A 15,362-nucleotide genomic window follows, 5' to 3' on the forward strand; every position below is an offset into this window, starting at 1 on the left:
TGGAAAACAAATTTTTGTAAATGTAATTAAATTAAAGATGTCAAGATTAGAGTGTCCTGGAGTATCGGGTGGGCCCTGAAGCCACCATCAGTGTCCTTATAAGAGACAGAAGAGGAGAAGGCCACGTGAAAACACAGGCAGAGATTGGAGTTCTGCAGCCACAAGCCAAGGAACATTGGGGCCACCAGCAGCTGGAAGAGGTGAGGAAGTTTCCTCTGCACCCCCAGAGCCTTTGGAGGGAACACAGCCTGCCCACAGCTTAATTTTGGACTTCTGGCCTCCACAATTGTGAGCGAATAAATTCCTATTTTTTAAACAACTAAGTTTGTGGTAAATTGTTAATGCAGCCCTGGGAAATTAACATAGTTCCCTATCCTGTGCCTGACTAGGTTTCTGGGGGTGCTCAGTCCTGAGTCTACCCAACTAGCCCTCACTGGGGCCAGGAGGGGAGTTCCAAGTCTGGCCAAAAGGTACCTTTTTTTAACTCACTGCCCTGCCCCCTCCCAGGTTGAGGTTTAACCCTTTCACTTGTACTGGGGGGTGGGGAGCGGTGCAGGGAGGAGGGTAGCAAGATTAACAGCATCCTCTGCTCCGCAGAGAGTCCGAAAGAGTATTTCAAGCCCATACCCCCTTCCTCCTCCGCACTCGGGCCGCAGCGCCCACTCCAGGCTGGTTGAGATTGCCAGAGTTGACCCAGAGCACGTTACTAAAAGCGAGGAGCTTTTTAAAAACAGGGAGTCTGTCTGCCTTTCCCAATTTCTCCTCACAAACATCACCCCCTCTTCACAGCGATCCTCTCCCCATGTCTCGAGTCTACCTTCTTCCTTCCCTTTTCCATTCTTGGGGGGTAAGCTAAGACAGACACCCCCCCAGCACAGGATGGAAGGCCCTCTCCCACCCCTCCTTCCTCCTCCCCTCAACACAGCTGGAGGGGGGAGGGGAGGTCAGCAGGGTTCACAAAGGCCAGATGTTAAGGAAAAAGAGAGTGGTGCCCACCCACCCCACCCCCAGCCTCACCCCCAGGGAAAGAAAAATGAAAGGAGACAGCTTTTAAACCAAACAAAACTTTTGTGGTCCAAAATGGTTTTTCTCAAGATTCTGCTCTATGCAAACAATAACAACTTTTTACAAGGCATTTTCACAGAAAAGGAGACGAGTCCTTCCCCAGTGTCGTATGTGGGAATTATTCCTCCCTTGCCCCATTTTAGGGGAAAAAGGGGGTGATATTCACTAGTGCAGGCAGAAGGGTCACTGGGTCCCTGGATTATAGGGCAGATCCAACCCCGCCCCTCAGCTTCCCTTCATACCTCAACTTGGAATGTCCCTAAGACCTGACCTCCCCTGACCTCACCTGAGTGGAGGAGAAAGCCATTCCACCCCTCTGTGACACAAGGGGATCCTCCTAGCCTGAGGGCTGAGGGTGTGATCTGGGCCTATCTCTCCCCTCCCCTAGAAAACAGAACCTCTGACCCCAGACCTAATCTCCTGGCCCTGCCCCCTTCCGATCCGTCAGATCCCTGACAACTCCCGCAATACCTCAGGCTGCGAGGATAAGCCGGACCTACCTCAACCCAGGTCCCATCCAAACCCCAACTTTGCCCCTTCAAGCCCCAGGGGACCTTGCAGTTGGGTCATGAAGCCTTTGGTTTACCCCCTCTGCAAAAAGCGGCTTGTTTTGTCTCTACCCTTTAAAAGGGCTGAGTTTGGGTGTCCAAAGAAGGGACTCACGCCTGCCCTTCACCCCCTCCCATCCATAAATCGGTGGAGAGGACCTCGAAAGGCGACTTGTTTGGTCTGATTTTATTGATTTCTTCCACCTTCCATTACTTTCCCTGGGACAGTCTCTTGCCCCTTCTCCCAGCAAAGTCTGCACTTTCCCAGGAAAAGGTCCCTCAGCCCTTAAGAGTGAGGAGTAAACTGGAGGAGGGAGCTGATTAATCAAGGGGTTGGGGGGGAGTCTCTTTTACCCACCAGACCTTATAAACTGAAAGCAAACAGGGAAAATTGGAGGAAACTCCAAAACTGGAGAAAAAGGAAAGGTTACTGGCTGAGACTGAAGATCTCACCAATTAGGGGTCACTTGAGCTGGGGGGCGCCTAGAAAGAGAACAGGATGGGGGTGATCTTCCCCTTGCCCAAACTGCTCCCTCCCCCATTAAGGCTCAGGTGGTGCTAGGAGGCTAGGGAAGGCCTGAGGGAATCAAAGGGTTAAAGGCCTGGACGGTGGGGGTGGGGGATACCCCCAGGGAGCTGCCAATCACCTCCCCACCCCCACCACAACCCCCACACCCCTAGGCTCCCACAGACACAGAAACAACCGGTTTGTCCATCACCGAGGTCTCTCCTCTCCCACCCCCCTTTTTTTGGTCTTTAAGTGGTGGCCTCCTTTACTGCCACTGGGGTGAAGGCCCTGCCCCCAGAGATCCAAGAAGGGGGGAGGGATAGGAATCTGTGTCATTCAGCTTTTTTCAGTTAAGCCTCCTGACTCCAGCCCTCGGTTCCTCTGCAAAGGATGAGGGGAGGGAATGTCACCCCAACCACTTAGGTGCTTGAAGATCACTGTCATTTGAAGTCCCTCTGTCCACAGCCCATAAAACGTAAAGGAAGGGGATAGACAAACGTGAGGAACGGGGCTCTCTCCTCGAGCCGGTAGTTTGGCCATGGTCCCAACTTCCCCCCTTGGCAGAACAGGTCACACGCTCAGAGTTCCTACACATTGATCCCCCAGAATTTGAGGCCAGGGGGCTCAGGGACAGCAGGGCCCCCCATCTGCCACCTCCACAGCGGATGGGCAGGAGGGGGCTTAGAGTCTCCCTGGAGGCGAAGCGAGGATGCCGGCCCTAAATCTCCGTCCTCCCCCACCACCAGGGCCGGGGGGCAGGGGAAGCAGTCGAGGAGGCTGAAGGTGCTCGAGGTGGGGAGCGTGGGCGCAGGACGGCGGGGCTGCGCGCTGCGCTGAGGGGGCGTCGGCCGCCTACGCTTCTTGGCGGCTCCCCGGGCGTGCCCTTTCGCTGGCGGCCTCTCAGGCCCCCGACGCAAACTAGGAGTGTCCAGGGCGAAGCCCTTCGCATAACACCAAAGTTTAGACCGGCGGATCAGGCGATCGAAATGTTCCTGGCGGAGATCGCCCGGCGCGGCCGGAGCTGTGCTGGCCGTCGAGGGACTAGTGGCTGGTGCCTCGGGGGCGGCTGGCGGGGGGTTTCCATCGACTGCGGCTGTCTGGCTCGGCAGGGACTGCTCCGGCGCCGCCCCGGGACCTGCGGGCTCGGTGGAGAGGCCCACAGGTGGCGACGGAGGCCGGGAACTGGGCTCCCGAGGCGGGCTGGCGGCTGGGCCAGGCTGGGGCTCGAGACCTGGGGCTGGCCTAGGCGGGGACAAGGCGAAGAAGGTCGTAGATTCCCGAGGGCGCCGGGGCTCCGGGCAGCGGCCCGGAGGTGCACAGGAGCGAGCGCCGAAGTGCGGGAAACTGCCTCCGCCCTCTTCCTCCTCTCCAGCGCCCGGGTACACTGCGACGTCGTCGGCATCCTCGGTGGCCGGGGAGTTCGAATCGCTGGACGGCCCGGCCTGTCCCCCTAGGTGCTTCAGGCCATCCGGGGCCCAGCCGCCAGTGCACAGGGGGGCGCGAGGGCCCAGCAGCACCGGGGCCCGCGCCGCCAGCTCCCCAGGCCCCAGGTCCAGAGAGGACGCCCGAGGTTTGGCAAGGGCATAGAAGGCAAGGGCACGCAGGCACAGCGGAGAGAACTCCTGGGTCCCCCGACGCAGCTTCCGGGGTGTGGGGGAGCAGGGCGACCCTCGTGGGGACGCCGGCACTGCCAGGCGGGGAGCGGGGCACAGAGTCTCCATAGAGCAGCCTGAGGGTATGCCCACTGAGGGGGCCCGGGTCCCAACGGCGGGATGCCCTGGCTGCCCGTAAAGCCCACGGGCGAGGGGAACATCGCCCCCCCTCGACGGGGAGGTCTCTGCTCACGGGAGCCCCCGGCCCGCAACCCGGGGCCGCAGAGCTCCGGCTCCCTCTTCGATCTCGTCACGCGGCCCTCCCGGCGGCCGGACTCCTGGGTCCCTGCGTGTCCCGGCGCGGTCGGCCGCCCTTCCTGCCGCCGCGTTCCCTGCGCAGCCCCGGCAGGAGCCCCTCTCCAGTCGCCCGAAACGCAAAGGCGGGGGAAACAAAGCGGCCGGCAGCCGCGGGAGGCGGGAAGGACCCCGGGCCCGGCACCCGGTGCCCGGGCCCAGGCGGCGGGGAGGGCGCCTTCCGCCCGCTCGGCTTCTTTCTTCCCCGCTGGCTCCCGGAGACCGCGTTATAGAGAACTGCCCCCTCGCTGCCCCAATACCAGCGCCGGGGCCGCGAGCCCGCCGCTGATTGGGCAGCACTGCCCGTGACGTTGGCCCGGACCCCACCCCTCCGGCGGCACCGCCCCCGTCCCCATTCCGCACACAGACACACACACGTGGACCCGGCGCGGCGGCGGCTGGGAGGGAGCGAGGGGGGAGTGTGCGCGGGTGGGATCGCGAGGGGCCGAAAGCGCCGCTGCACGTGGCCCGGTGGCGTCCTGGGATTGAGTCTGCACAGAGCTCCTCATTTTTCCCTGAGCAGTCACAGTTTTTGCATCTGTAAAATGGGACTGTTCGTATCAGCCCCCTGGGGGCTAAAAGAGCTACATAGATGCATCTCAAAAATAATGTTGAGGGCAAAGATAAAATAAAGCGATGGCTGTTTACAAGCTTTGTGCAGAAGGGACTCCTGTGGGTCGAGAATGTTCCTTGCTTGTCTGTTCCCTGCCCCTAGAAGAGTACCTGGCAACAACGGACACACAGAATGTAAAATAAATAGTTAGGAATTCAGTAAGGGTATGCCAGAAGAACAAAGGAAAAATCAATTTGGAGGGGGGAAGTATTATTACACCCAGGGAAGACAGTAAATAGGTTTTCTCAGTACCTATTTCCATTTCTCCGATTCAGTATGACAGTATCTAAATATCATATCCGCCCCCTTAACTAAATTCCGAGGGGCTGGCTCTGCAGCCACTCTCCTCCCCAATCCCAGGACGCTTCCTTGTGAGGCTTGAGCTACTAAAATGGGTTGAAGAGGCCAGAAGAGGAGACACACAGACCCTCACTCTCATCTTCTCCAAGGAAAGCAAAGAAAAAATGAATTCCCAATAAAAATCCTAATCATGCAGCACACACACCTCCAGCACATTGTCACCTTAACTTTCTTTAGTTTCTGCATCCCTGACTGTTACATGAAAGTGTGAATGCCTTTATTCTTTACTGTCTGTCTCTCCTGTTATTCTGAAAATGAACCCATGAGGACTTTGTCGTGATCACTGCTGCATCTGCCTAGAATAATATTTGTGAATAAGTGAATTGAGTGAGTGAATGAATGAGTCCCTGGGATATTTCTCTTATGATAAAAATCAGATTTTGGAATATGGCTGCTTCCCATCTGCAGAAATATAGAGATTGGTTGGGAGTAAAGGTATGAAAAGTTGCTAGGAGGGCCACAGAGAGAAATTGATCATTCTGGGGCCAGGACAAGAGAAGGTTTCTATAAGGGGACAAATGATGCAGCTTGCATGCTGGCTCTCTGCACAGTGACAACAGAGGCATTGTTTTCCTACATGTCATCCAATAACATCTGGGAGGAAAGAGATAATGAGGATCTGCCTCCCCCACCTGCAGAGACCAGAGGCAGAGCCCTAAGGTGAGGCTAGGGTTTGAGGAGGAGAAGTTGTGCTGTTCTATTGCTCCAAACACTCACTACCTACAGAAGAGATTTTCAGGGCAGTTGTCATGAGGGGGCATCTTGTATCCTGCCAGGATATAGACTCCCTAGCTCATAATTGCCTCAAGAGCCCTGGCCCCACCCCATACACACACCTGTGAGGAAAGTTCTGGAAGGATGATAATCTTCACAACTGTCTCATCTAGGGGACAGTGCTGACAACTCTGATCCTGAGACAGCATTGCCAGATTTCTTTTGCTCATAGGCTGAAAGGTATCTGCTTCAATCCAGCCTCTTCACAGCAGAGATGCCTGGGGAAGGGGCTTGGGCCTCATCTGCAGGGACCCGGACTGGGAAACTCTTTTATCCCCTAGAGTCACATTCCTGTTTGCATTCCAGTGCCCAGCACAGTGTAGATGCAGGAGAGAACGCCCACAAAAATTGCAGTATGGATAAGTGAGTGGATATTACAAAACAGTGAGCATCAGTGGCCTCTTCCTTCTCTGACTCCAACAGTTGCATTCCCTCTTGTGAGTTTGGGGTCATTACTCCTGAGAGTCCTTCCCTCTGCCTCCACTTTCCCTTCTTCCCCTTGCTCTAATCAGGCCGCCCAGCCAGGAGGGTGGCAGCAGCTTTACAAACAGTAAGGGTTAGTCAGTCTCTCTCCAGCTGAAAGAAGGTAGGGCATCCCGCCACCTTTTCGGAGGACTTGGACTAGGAGTGCCAGATGTGTAACCCTGGGCAGGTCACCTAGGCCCTCTGAGTCTCAATGTCCCTATCAGTGAAAAGGAGGCAACAGTGGCTTCCTCCAACATGGTCAGGAAGGTTGAAACACGGGGTGAGCGCTCACCCTTACTCACGTGGGCGGCCCAGCGGTTGCAGTTCCCACTGCCTACAGCAGAGGACACTCGGCCCCGTCCTCAGTTTAAGAGATGAGGGAGGCAACATCCTTCTGGGGAACCTCTCCTCCTCCCCACAGGAGGAAAAGAGGGACAAGGCTGGATGTTTGGTCCACCTGACACCTCTGGAATAGGAGATAGAAAGGAACCTGGGACCTGGAACCTTCCTCGGGACCTGGAAGCCAGCCCTTCCCATTCCTTGGCTCATCCAGATCTCGCCCAGGGCAGTGAGGACTACGTTCCAGGATTTTGGAGCAGGGAAACTGCCCCATTACCCTTTCCCGTAGCAAGGACCACAGGGAACTACACCCCATATGTCTAGCCCCATAATAACTTCTGTAGCACTTACTGCATGCTAATCTCTGTTCTAACTCTGTTAGATCCTATAAGACAGATACTATTTTTTTAAATCTACATACCACACATAACCCATTTAAGTATCCAATTCAATGATGTTTAGTAAATTTGCAAAGTTATACAACCATCATCATAATCCAAATTTGGAACATTTCTTATGAGATCTCCATCCAGAGTCTGTTTCTTCTTATTGCTTAATAGTAGCTCATTGTATGGATATACCATATTTTGTTTATCCAATCACATTTAGGTTGTTTTCGCTTTTTGGTTATTATGAACAATACTGTTATGAACTTTGGTGTACGAGTTTTTTGTGTAGACATGTTTTTGGGGTGATTTTTTTTTTTTAAGAGATAGAGTTTTCCAGGCAGGACTTGAATTCCTGAGCTCAAGTTATCCTCCCTCCTCAGCCTCCTGAGTATCTGGGGCTATAGGTACATACCACTATGCCCAGCTAACATATGTTTTTATCTTATATTCTTAAGTAGATGGTTAAGAGTGGAATTGCCAGGTCATATGGTACATTTATGTTTAACTTTTTTAAAACCTCAGCTGGGCCCGATGGCTCATGCCTATAATCCTAGCACTCTGGGAGGCCAAGGCAGGAGGATCACTCATGGTCAGGAGTTCGAAACCAGCCTGAGCAAGAACAAGACCCCTGTCTACTAAAAAAATAGAAAGAAATTAGCTGGACAACTAAAACTATATAGAAAAAATTAGCCGGGCATGGTGGTGCATGCCTGTAGTCCCAGCTACTTGGGAGGCTGAGGCAGGAGGATCACTTGAGCCCAGGAGTTTGAGGTTGCTGTGAGCTAGACTGACGCCACGGCACTCTAGCCAGGGCAACAGAGTGAAAAAAAAAAAGAAAGAAAGAAAAACTGCCAAGATGTTTTCCAAACTGGCTATATCATTTTACATTTCTATTAATAGCCATGTTATAAATTAGGACAACTGAAGGAAAGAAGTTATGTGACTTGTCTAGTCACACTGCTAGCAAGTGGCATAGCCAGGACTCAAACCACAGTATCCGGCTCCTAAGCCCACACCGGGCTCATAACCATGAGTCTGCCCCTAGGTGACAATGAATCTAAAAGGTAAGCCATTTCTCAACCCTACCACACCCTGGCCTAGCCTCCACCATTTTAGCCCTTCTTGCTTCCAGAACTCCCTAAGTCAGCAGGGCTACATCATGCCTCACAATAAATCCATGCGTTGCTCTCCCTCCTCTGGAAATGTACACCCAAGGTTAATAGCTTAAATTCTGGACTCAAATGGGTATGTTTACATTCCAGACTCATAATTTTACCACCTGTGTGATTTTGGGGCAACTTACTTAACCTCTGGAAGCTTTAGTTTCCCCATCCATAAAATAGGAATAGCATCTTCCTTCATGCAATTAAAAAAGTATTTTATAGACCGGCTGCGGTGGCTCACGCCTATAATCCTAGCACTCTAGGAGGCCAAGGAGAGTGGATAGTTTGAGCTCAGGAGTTCGAGATCAGCCTAAGCAAGAGCAAGACCTTGTCTCTACTTAAAAAATAGAAAGAAACTACTTGCACAGCTAAAAAAAAAATAGAAAAAATTAGCCGGGCATGGTGGCACATGCCTGTAGTCCCAGCTACTCGGGAGGCTGAGGCAGGAGGATCGCTTGAGCCCAGGAGTTTGAGGCTGACACCACAGCGGCACTCTAGCCCGGGCAACACAGTGAGACTCTGTCTCAAAAAAATAAATAAATAAAACAAAGGTTGATTGTTGGTTATTTTTAGGTTTGATAATAATGTTGAGGTTGTGTTTTTTTCTTTTTTTCTTTTTTTTTTTTTTTTTTAGACAGAGTCTCACTCTGTTGCCTGGGCTAGAGTGCCCTAGTGTCAGCCTAGCTTACAGCAACCTCAAACTCCTGGGCTCAAGCAATCCTGCTGCCTCAGCCTCCTGAGTAGCTGAGACTACAGGCATGCGCCACCATGCCTGGCTAATTTTTTCCATATATATTTTTAGTTGTCTAGATAATTTCTTTCTATTTTTAGTAGAGATGGGGTCTCGCTCCTGCTCAGGCTAGTCTTGAACTCCTGACCTTGAGCAATCTTCCCGCCTTGGCCTCCCAGAGTGCTAGGATTACAGGTGTGAGCCATGGCGCCCGGCCAACAATCAACCTTTAACCCCATCAAATAGCCAGTTAGTTTTCAAATTTCTGGCCGGGCGCACTGCTCATGCCTATAATCTAATAGTCTGGGAGGCTGAGGCAGGAGGATCTCGTGAGGTCAGGAGTTCAAAACCAACGTGAGCAAGAGTGAGACCCCATCTCTATTAAAAGCAGAAGTCTCTATTTAAAGCAGAAAAATTAGCTGGACATTGTGGTGCACACTTGTAGTCCCAGCTACTCTGGAGGCTGAGGCAGGAGCATCACTTGAGCCCAGGAGTTGGAGGTTGTAGTGAGCTATAATGATGCCACTGCACTCTACCCAAGGCTAAAAAAAAAAAAAATTCTAAATCTTATATTTTTTCTTTACAATTTGTTTACTTTATTTGAATTAGGATCCATAGAAGGATTGCAAATGGTTAATATGTCTCTTAACTCTCTTTTAATCTAAAAACTCCCCCTTTAATTCTTTTTTTCCTCCTTGCAACTTAGTCCTTGAAGATACTAGATTGCCTTCTAAACTTCCCAGTCTGGAATTTACTAACTACATCCCCATGTTGCCATTAATCGAGCAATGCTTATTCAACAATATTTATTAAGCAACTACTATGGATAGGATTGCCAAATTTAGCACAAAATATATAAAACATACATAAAAATTATTTATTGTTTATTGTACAGATAAACAATTTACATTTTAGTAAACTTGGGGAGCCGGGTAGTATACAAGCAGATGATATTCCTTCTGAGGATATGGTGAGGATTAAATGAGAAAACCCATATGTTTAGTGCCTGGTCCATAGAGGCCCTTGATCAATGTATTAGTAAGTGCTCTTGGCAGTAGCTTAGGCCACCTTCCATTTTCCCCGCTTTTTTCCTTGTCCCCTGCTCCAAATTCCCCCAGGAATTATTCCAGCCTTGCCCTCCTGCTGTACCTCCTCCACATGACCATGGTTAGTTGTTTCATTCATCTCTTTGCCCGACAGTGACTAAGCGCCCACCAAGTAGCAAGCCCGAGGCCCTGGGCACTCAGAGATGAAGGAGACACAGTCTGGTGGGGGAGATGGACATTACAGGCTAATTTGAGAAGTAGCAATAGTGGATGACCATGGTCCTTGGAACCTTAGAGGAGTGGTCACCTCAGAGGAAGAGGAAGGAAGTCTTTTTTTTTTTTTTTTTTTTTTTTTTTTATTTTATCATCAAATCAAGGCAAGGAAGGAAGTCTTTTTGAAGATGGTAATCTTCCACCTGATCTAAAGGATGAACAGGTATACACAGAGGAGGCCCAAGAGAAGAATGTCACCTGCAGAAACAGTATGAGCAAGGATCCGAGCAAGCAAGTGCCTGTCCTGTGTGCTGCCAACGACCAGCCATCAACACCGTGCCCTCCTGCTATGTAGAGGGGTGCCCTGGCTTCGGTCCTCCCACCCGCCCTCCCAGAGCCACCTCATCTTTCTTGCACAGCCAAACACTCTCCCCACCTGCGTGTCTCTCCCACTAAAAAGCCAAATCTTCCTTGACCCCAGAGGCTGCAGCCCCTCCCTCTCTCCCCTTCACAGCCAGACTCCCCGCAAGAGCTGTCTACACACGTCTTCTTCCTTTTCTCACTTCCCACTTACTCCTCAACCCACTTCCATCTGCTTCCACCCCCACTAGCCACTGAAATAGCTCCTGCTGAGGTCCCAGTGGCCTCTATCTCATCGAAACTGGCAGGCTCTGTGACCTCTCAGAGCAGCCCTCGCGGTTGGCCACTTCCTCCTGCAACCCTCCAGTCTGCCTCCTGGGCACCACGCTTTCCCGCCCTCCTCCTGCTACTGGCTGTTCCCTCTCCGCCTCCAGCACAGGCTTATTCTCCCCTTCTCAGCCCACAGTGCTGGGGTTCCTCAAGGCTTGGTCCAGAACTCTCTTCTCTGAACTCTGTCTCTCTGGACACTCTTCGGTGTCCGCTTTGCAACAGCCGTTGGTCCTCAGGGCTCAGCCTCAGCCCCACTTCCAGGGAAACCTATCCCAACATATGGCTCCTCTCTCCACCTGCTTCCACGGCCAGACACCAGGGCCCGTCCTGACACCTCCAAGTCCCTCAGCACCCCTCCTCATCGGTACACCTGAGTCATCTTTCCCAGGCCACAACTCCCAGGCCACTAGTTGGATCGTGTTACACCCCTACTCAAATCCTTTTCATGGTTTCCTATTGCTTTCAGGAGAAAGACTAAAATCCTTAACTTGGCTCACAGGTAGTTACCTGAGTCTGACAACCCTACAGGCAGGTCCTCCTCGGGAGGGGGACAGGTTCCCTCACTTTCCATCTCTGCTGCTAAGTCCTCTCTCCCTTCAGCCACCCAGGCCTTCTTTAGGCCTAAAGCAACAAGCTCCCTTCTCTTCCCCCCTGCACACTTGCCATTCCTTCCGACTGTAAACCTTCGCCTCACCTCCCTGCTCCTGGCCAACGTCTACTCCTATACACAGCGCCACTGAGTCATCCCTTCCTCTGAGAAAACCTCTCCCAACACTTCCAGATGACTCCCAAGTCAGTTTCCACTGCTGTCCTCCCTTCCAGAACTGTGTATGTTTCCTTCAAAGTGTTTCCATCAGCTCATCACTATTCATTAGCGTAACTGTTTATTAGCATGTCTGATTATTCACCTCTCCCCTGCCACACTATGTTTCCTGGGGACAGGGACCACATTGAATTTTACCTTAGCTCAGTGACTGGCATACAGTTGGCACTCAAACACATTTTTTAAAACCTTTTGATATATAGATTCTTAAACCTAAACAATATAGTAAAATGAACCCCATGTACTCATCACCTAGATTTAACAATTAACATTTTAGTATATTTATCATTTTTGCTAAAATATTTTAAAGTGATTTGGAGTTTCTATGGAAGCTCACCCCTAAACACTTCGGGATGTTTTCTTACTACAATATTATGCTCACAACTCACAAAATTAACAATAATTCCTTAATGTCAGCTAATACCCAGCCCATATTCAAATTTGCCTACTTGTCCCTCCAAAATGCTTTTTTTGCATTTGATTTGTTCCAACCAAGATCTAAAGTTCTGCACATTGTGTTTGGCTATGTCTCTAAACTCTCTTTTAAATCTAGAATAAACTGGGCTCAGTGGCTCACGCCTGTAACAGTGATTCAGGAAGCTGAGGTGGGAAGGGGATTGCTTAAGACCAAGAGTCTGACACCAGCCTGGGCAACATAGCAATACCTCATCTCTAAAAAAAATTTTAAAAATAAAAAGTAGCCAGGCACAATGGCATGTGCCAGGAGTCTCAGCTACTCAGAGGATCACCTGAGCCCAGGAGTTGGAGGCCGCAGTGAGCTATGATCAAGCCACTGCACTCCAGCCTGGGTGACAGAGCAAGACTCCATCACTAAAAAAAAATTAAATAAATAAGTAAACCTAAAATAACTTATTTCCCCCATACCATTGACTTGTCAAATTGCTAAAGTATTTTAAGTAAATTACAGACATCATGTCCCACCTTCTAGATTTCTCTGATTGCTTCCTAGTGGTGTTGTTTATCCTGTATTTTCTGTAAACTGGAAATTAGATCACATGCTTGATTAGATTCAGGTTGACGATACCAACAAGAACACTTCATGGGTGATGCTTCCTACTACACATTGTGCTATGTCAGGGTGTCCTCAGTGCCTGAGTTCCACTGTTAGTGATGTAAGGTTGATTGGTGAGAGCTGATCCCTCTATCAGGAAACTGCATTTTCTCCTTTAGGGCCTGCAAGTAATCTGCGGGATGATTGTTTTTAATAAATGAATGAAGTAGGTCAATTTGGCTAAACAGTAGGGAGGGCAGTGGGCAGGAACCAGAACTCAAAGGGCTAAATGCTTTGATAAGAAATTTGGACTTTTATCTTATAGGATGGGGAATTGCAGACCACTTTGAAGCAAGGGAAGACATGTGATCAGGCTTGACTGAGGGAGGGGTGAGAAGCACAAGGGTAGGGGGGAGTAGGGAACCAGTGTTTCTGATGCTCGGTCTGAACCCAACTCTATGTTAAGTATTTGGCATACTTGATCGAAACCCTTCACTGTGTTTAAAAGAAAAATCCTATTTCACAGATGAGGAAAATGGAGGCTTTGCCTTGTTGGGTCGCTCACCCAAGGTTGCAGCAAGAGATGGTGAAGAACTAAAGAAAGGCAGTGACCACAGGAGCGGACAGGTATCTGGGGGAGAATCAGCAGCATCTGTAACCACCCAGGCTATGGGGAAGAGGGACGGGGAGGCCTGGCTGGAGCTGAGGATTCCTCCACATCTCGGGTGGAGCAAGAGGAGATGGAGCAGGTTGGAGGGGAAGATAATGAGCTCAGGCTCCCAGCTGCCCAGATGTCTTCAAGCCGCTCTCTTGAGAAATGGTGTTTATAACATGACAATGTCATAATTTGGCTTCCGGCAGGGCTTGATAATTAGCTTAAGTTATCCCTCATTGGCATTTCATTCAAAGCAAGGACATTCTTCCATTCATTCTGATGAGGCCTGTTTTCTGTGAGTGTTTCAGGGCAAGTGTGAACTGGGAGTTGGGCTGTGTTTCTATTTTGGCTGAAGTGAGCCAGGGACTGAAGTCAGGGGGTGAGAGTCTGTCTCCTGGGCCTGGGTGTGTGGGCTCCCCCTCGGACAGGAAGCTGGCTGAGGCTGGGGTGCAGATACATGCAAAACCAGCAGGATTGTGGTCCAGAGATTGGCTTTCAGGAGCCACAGTGATGAGGACGGTGGGGGAGAGATCAGTTGGGAGGCAGCTGCAGAGGGCTGTGTTAGGGGAAATGACAACACTTTCGGACTTAAGAGAAGTTGAAAAGGTAGATTCTATGGGACTTAGTGGCTGATTCAGAGGAGTGAGGAAGACAGAGCTGAGAAGGACCCTAGGTTTTCGTCTCAGGAGAGTGGAGGCTATTAACTGATGTAGGGCCTACAAGACGAAGGGCAGGTCTGTGGGTGGAGAGATGTGGGCTCAGTTTGGGGAGGAGACCTAGGGAAGGTCTGAGACTGGAAAGGTGAGGGCCAGGTCACAGGCCACAGGTCAAGATTGGAGCAATGAGCTCTTCCAGGGAAAGCCATGTGGATCCACAAGAGGACCCCCGACGGATGCGCAGAGGCAAAAGACCCTCCCAATGGCAGCTGAGAAATTCAAGACAGTGAGACTCGGAGTGTCAATGGCAAAAAAAAAAAAAAAAAAAAAAAAAAGCCAAATTCTGTAAAATAATTTTAAAGAGATTTACTCTGAGCCATGGGTCATGGGACCATGACCTATGACCCATGACCCGGAGTCACTTCCAAGAACCCCTGAGCAGCAAGTGGACTCACAGTGGCTGGGTTACACTTTGGTTTTATACATTTCAGGGAGACAGGGGTTACAGGTAAAGCATAAATCAATACATGGGAGGAATACATTGGTTTGGCCGAAAATGTGGGCCATCTGGCAGGGGGGCTTACAGGTTATAGGTGGGTTTAAAAATTCTTTTACTTGTAATTGGTTAAAGACATGAAGCTTTGTCTAGAGTCTTGGAATGTTTCCACATAACTGAACTGCTATCAGAGATAACCTGACATAGATTTGTTGTGTAAATTGAGGACCTGCAGGTTTGTTTTGCATACCCTTAGGCCTGTTAATGGGTTACAAAGGATGTCCCCAAGAAGGGAGGTGGCATGATAAGGCATGTCTGACCTCCTCCCTCCTGGCAGGTAATTAAGTTTTAGGATATTCCTTTGGCCATGAGGGGGTCCATTTAGTCAGCCAATGGGGGGTGAACCTTGAAATTTTATTTTAGTTCCCAGGAGGGCAAAGGGAAGGGGATGGTTGTGGGGACCAAATGCCATGGACAGGTGTTAAGTACAAGAACCAAGGAGCCACTAACTTTAGTGATTCTAGGACTTAGAAGATTCTGGGCTGGGCACAGTGGCTCATGCCTATAATCCTAGCACTTTGGGAGGCTGAGGCAGGAGGATTGCTTGAGGCTAGGAGTTCAAGTCCAGCAAAAGTGAGACCCCATCTCTACAAAAAATAGAAAATTAGCTATGCATGGTGATGCATGCCTGTTGCCCCAGGTGCTCAGGAAGCTGAGGCAGGAAGATCACTTGAGCCCAGGAGTTTGAGTTTGAGGTTGCAATGAGCTATGTTTGTTTGTTTTTGAGACAGAGTCTCGCTTTGTTGTCCAGGCTACAGTGAGTGCCATGGCGTCAGCCTAGCTCACAGCAACCTCAAATTCCTGGGCTCAA

The 15,362-nt window shown here is 50.5% G+C and overlaps 1 protein-coding gene across 1 annotated transcript; it reads right to left on the reverse strand.

Annotated features, from left to right (window-relative positions):
- Positions 1-1,785: 1,785 nt before the first annotated feature.
- Positions 1,786-4,345, reverse strand: EPOP (elongin BC and polycomb repressive complex 2 associated protein). The gene has a single exon (XM_012765948.3). It carries the CDS (start codon positions 3,840-3,842, stop codon positions 2,709-2,711), a length of 1,134 nt encoding a protein of 377 aa, XP_012621402.1. The 5' UTR covers positions 3,843-4,345; the 3' UTR covers positions 1,786-2,708.
- Positions 4,346-15,362: the final 11,017 nt, after the last annotated feature.

Source organism: Microcebus murinus, chromosome 18 (genome assembly GCF_040939455.1).
Source record: "Microcebus murinus isolate Inina chromosome 18, M.murinus_Inina_mat1.0, whole genome shotgun sequence".
Lineage (NCBI taxonomy): Eukaryota > Metazoa > Chordata > Mammalia > Primates > Cheirogaleidae > Microcebus > Microcebus murinus.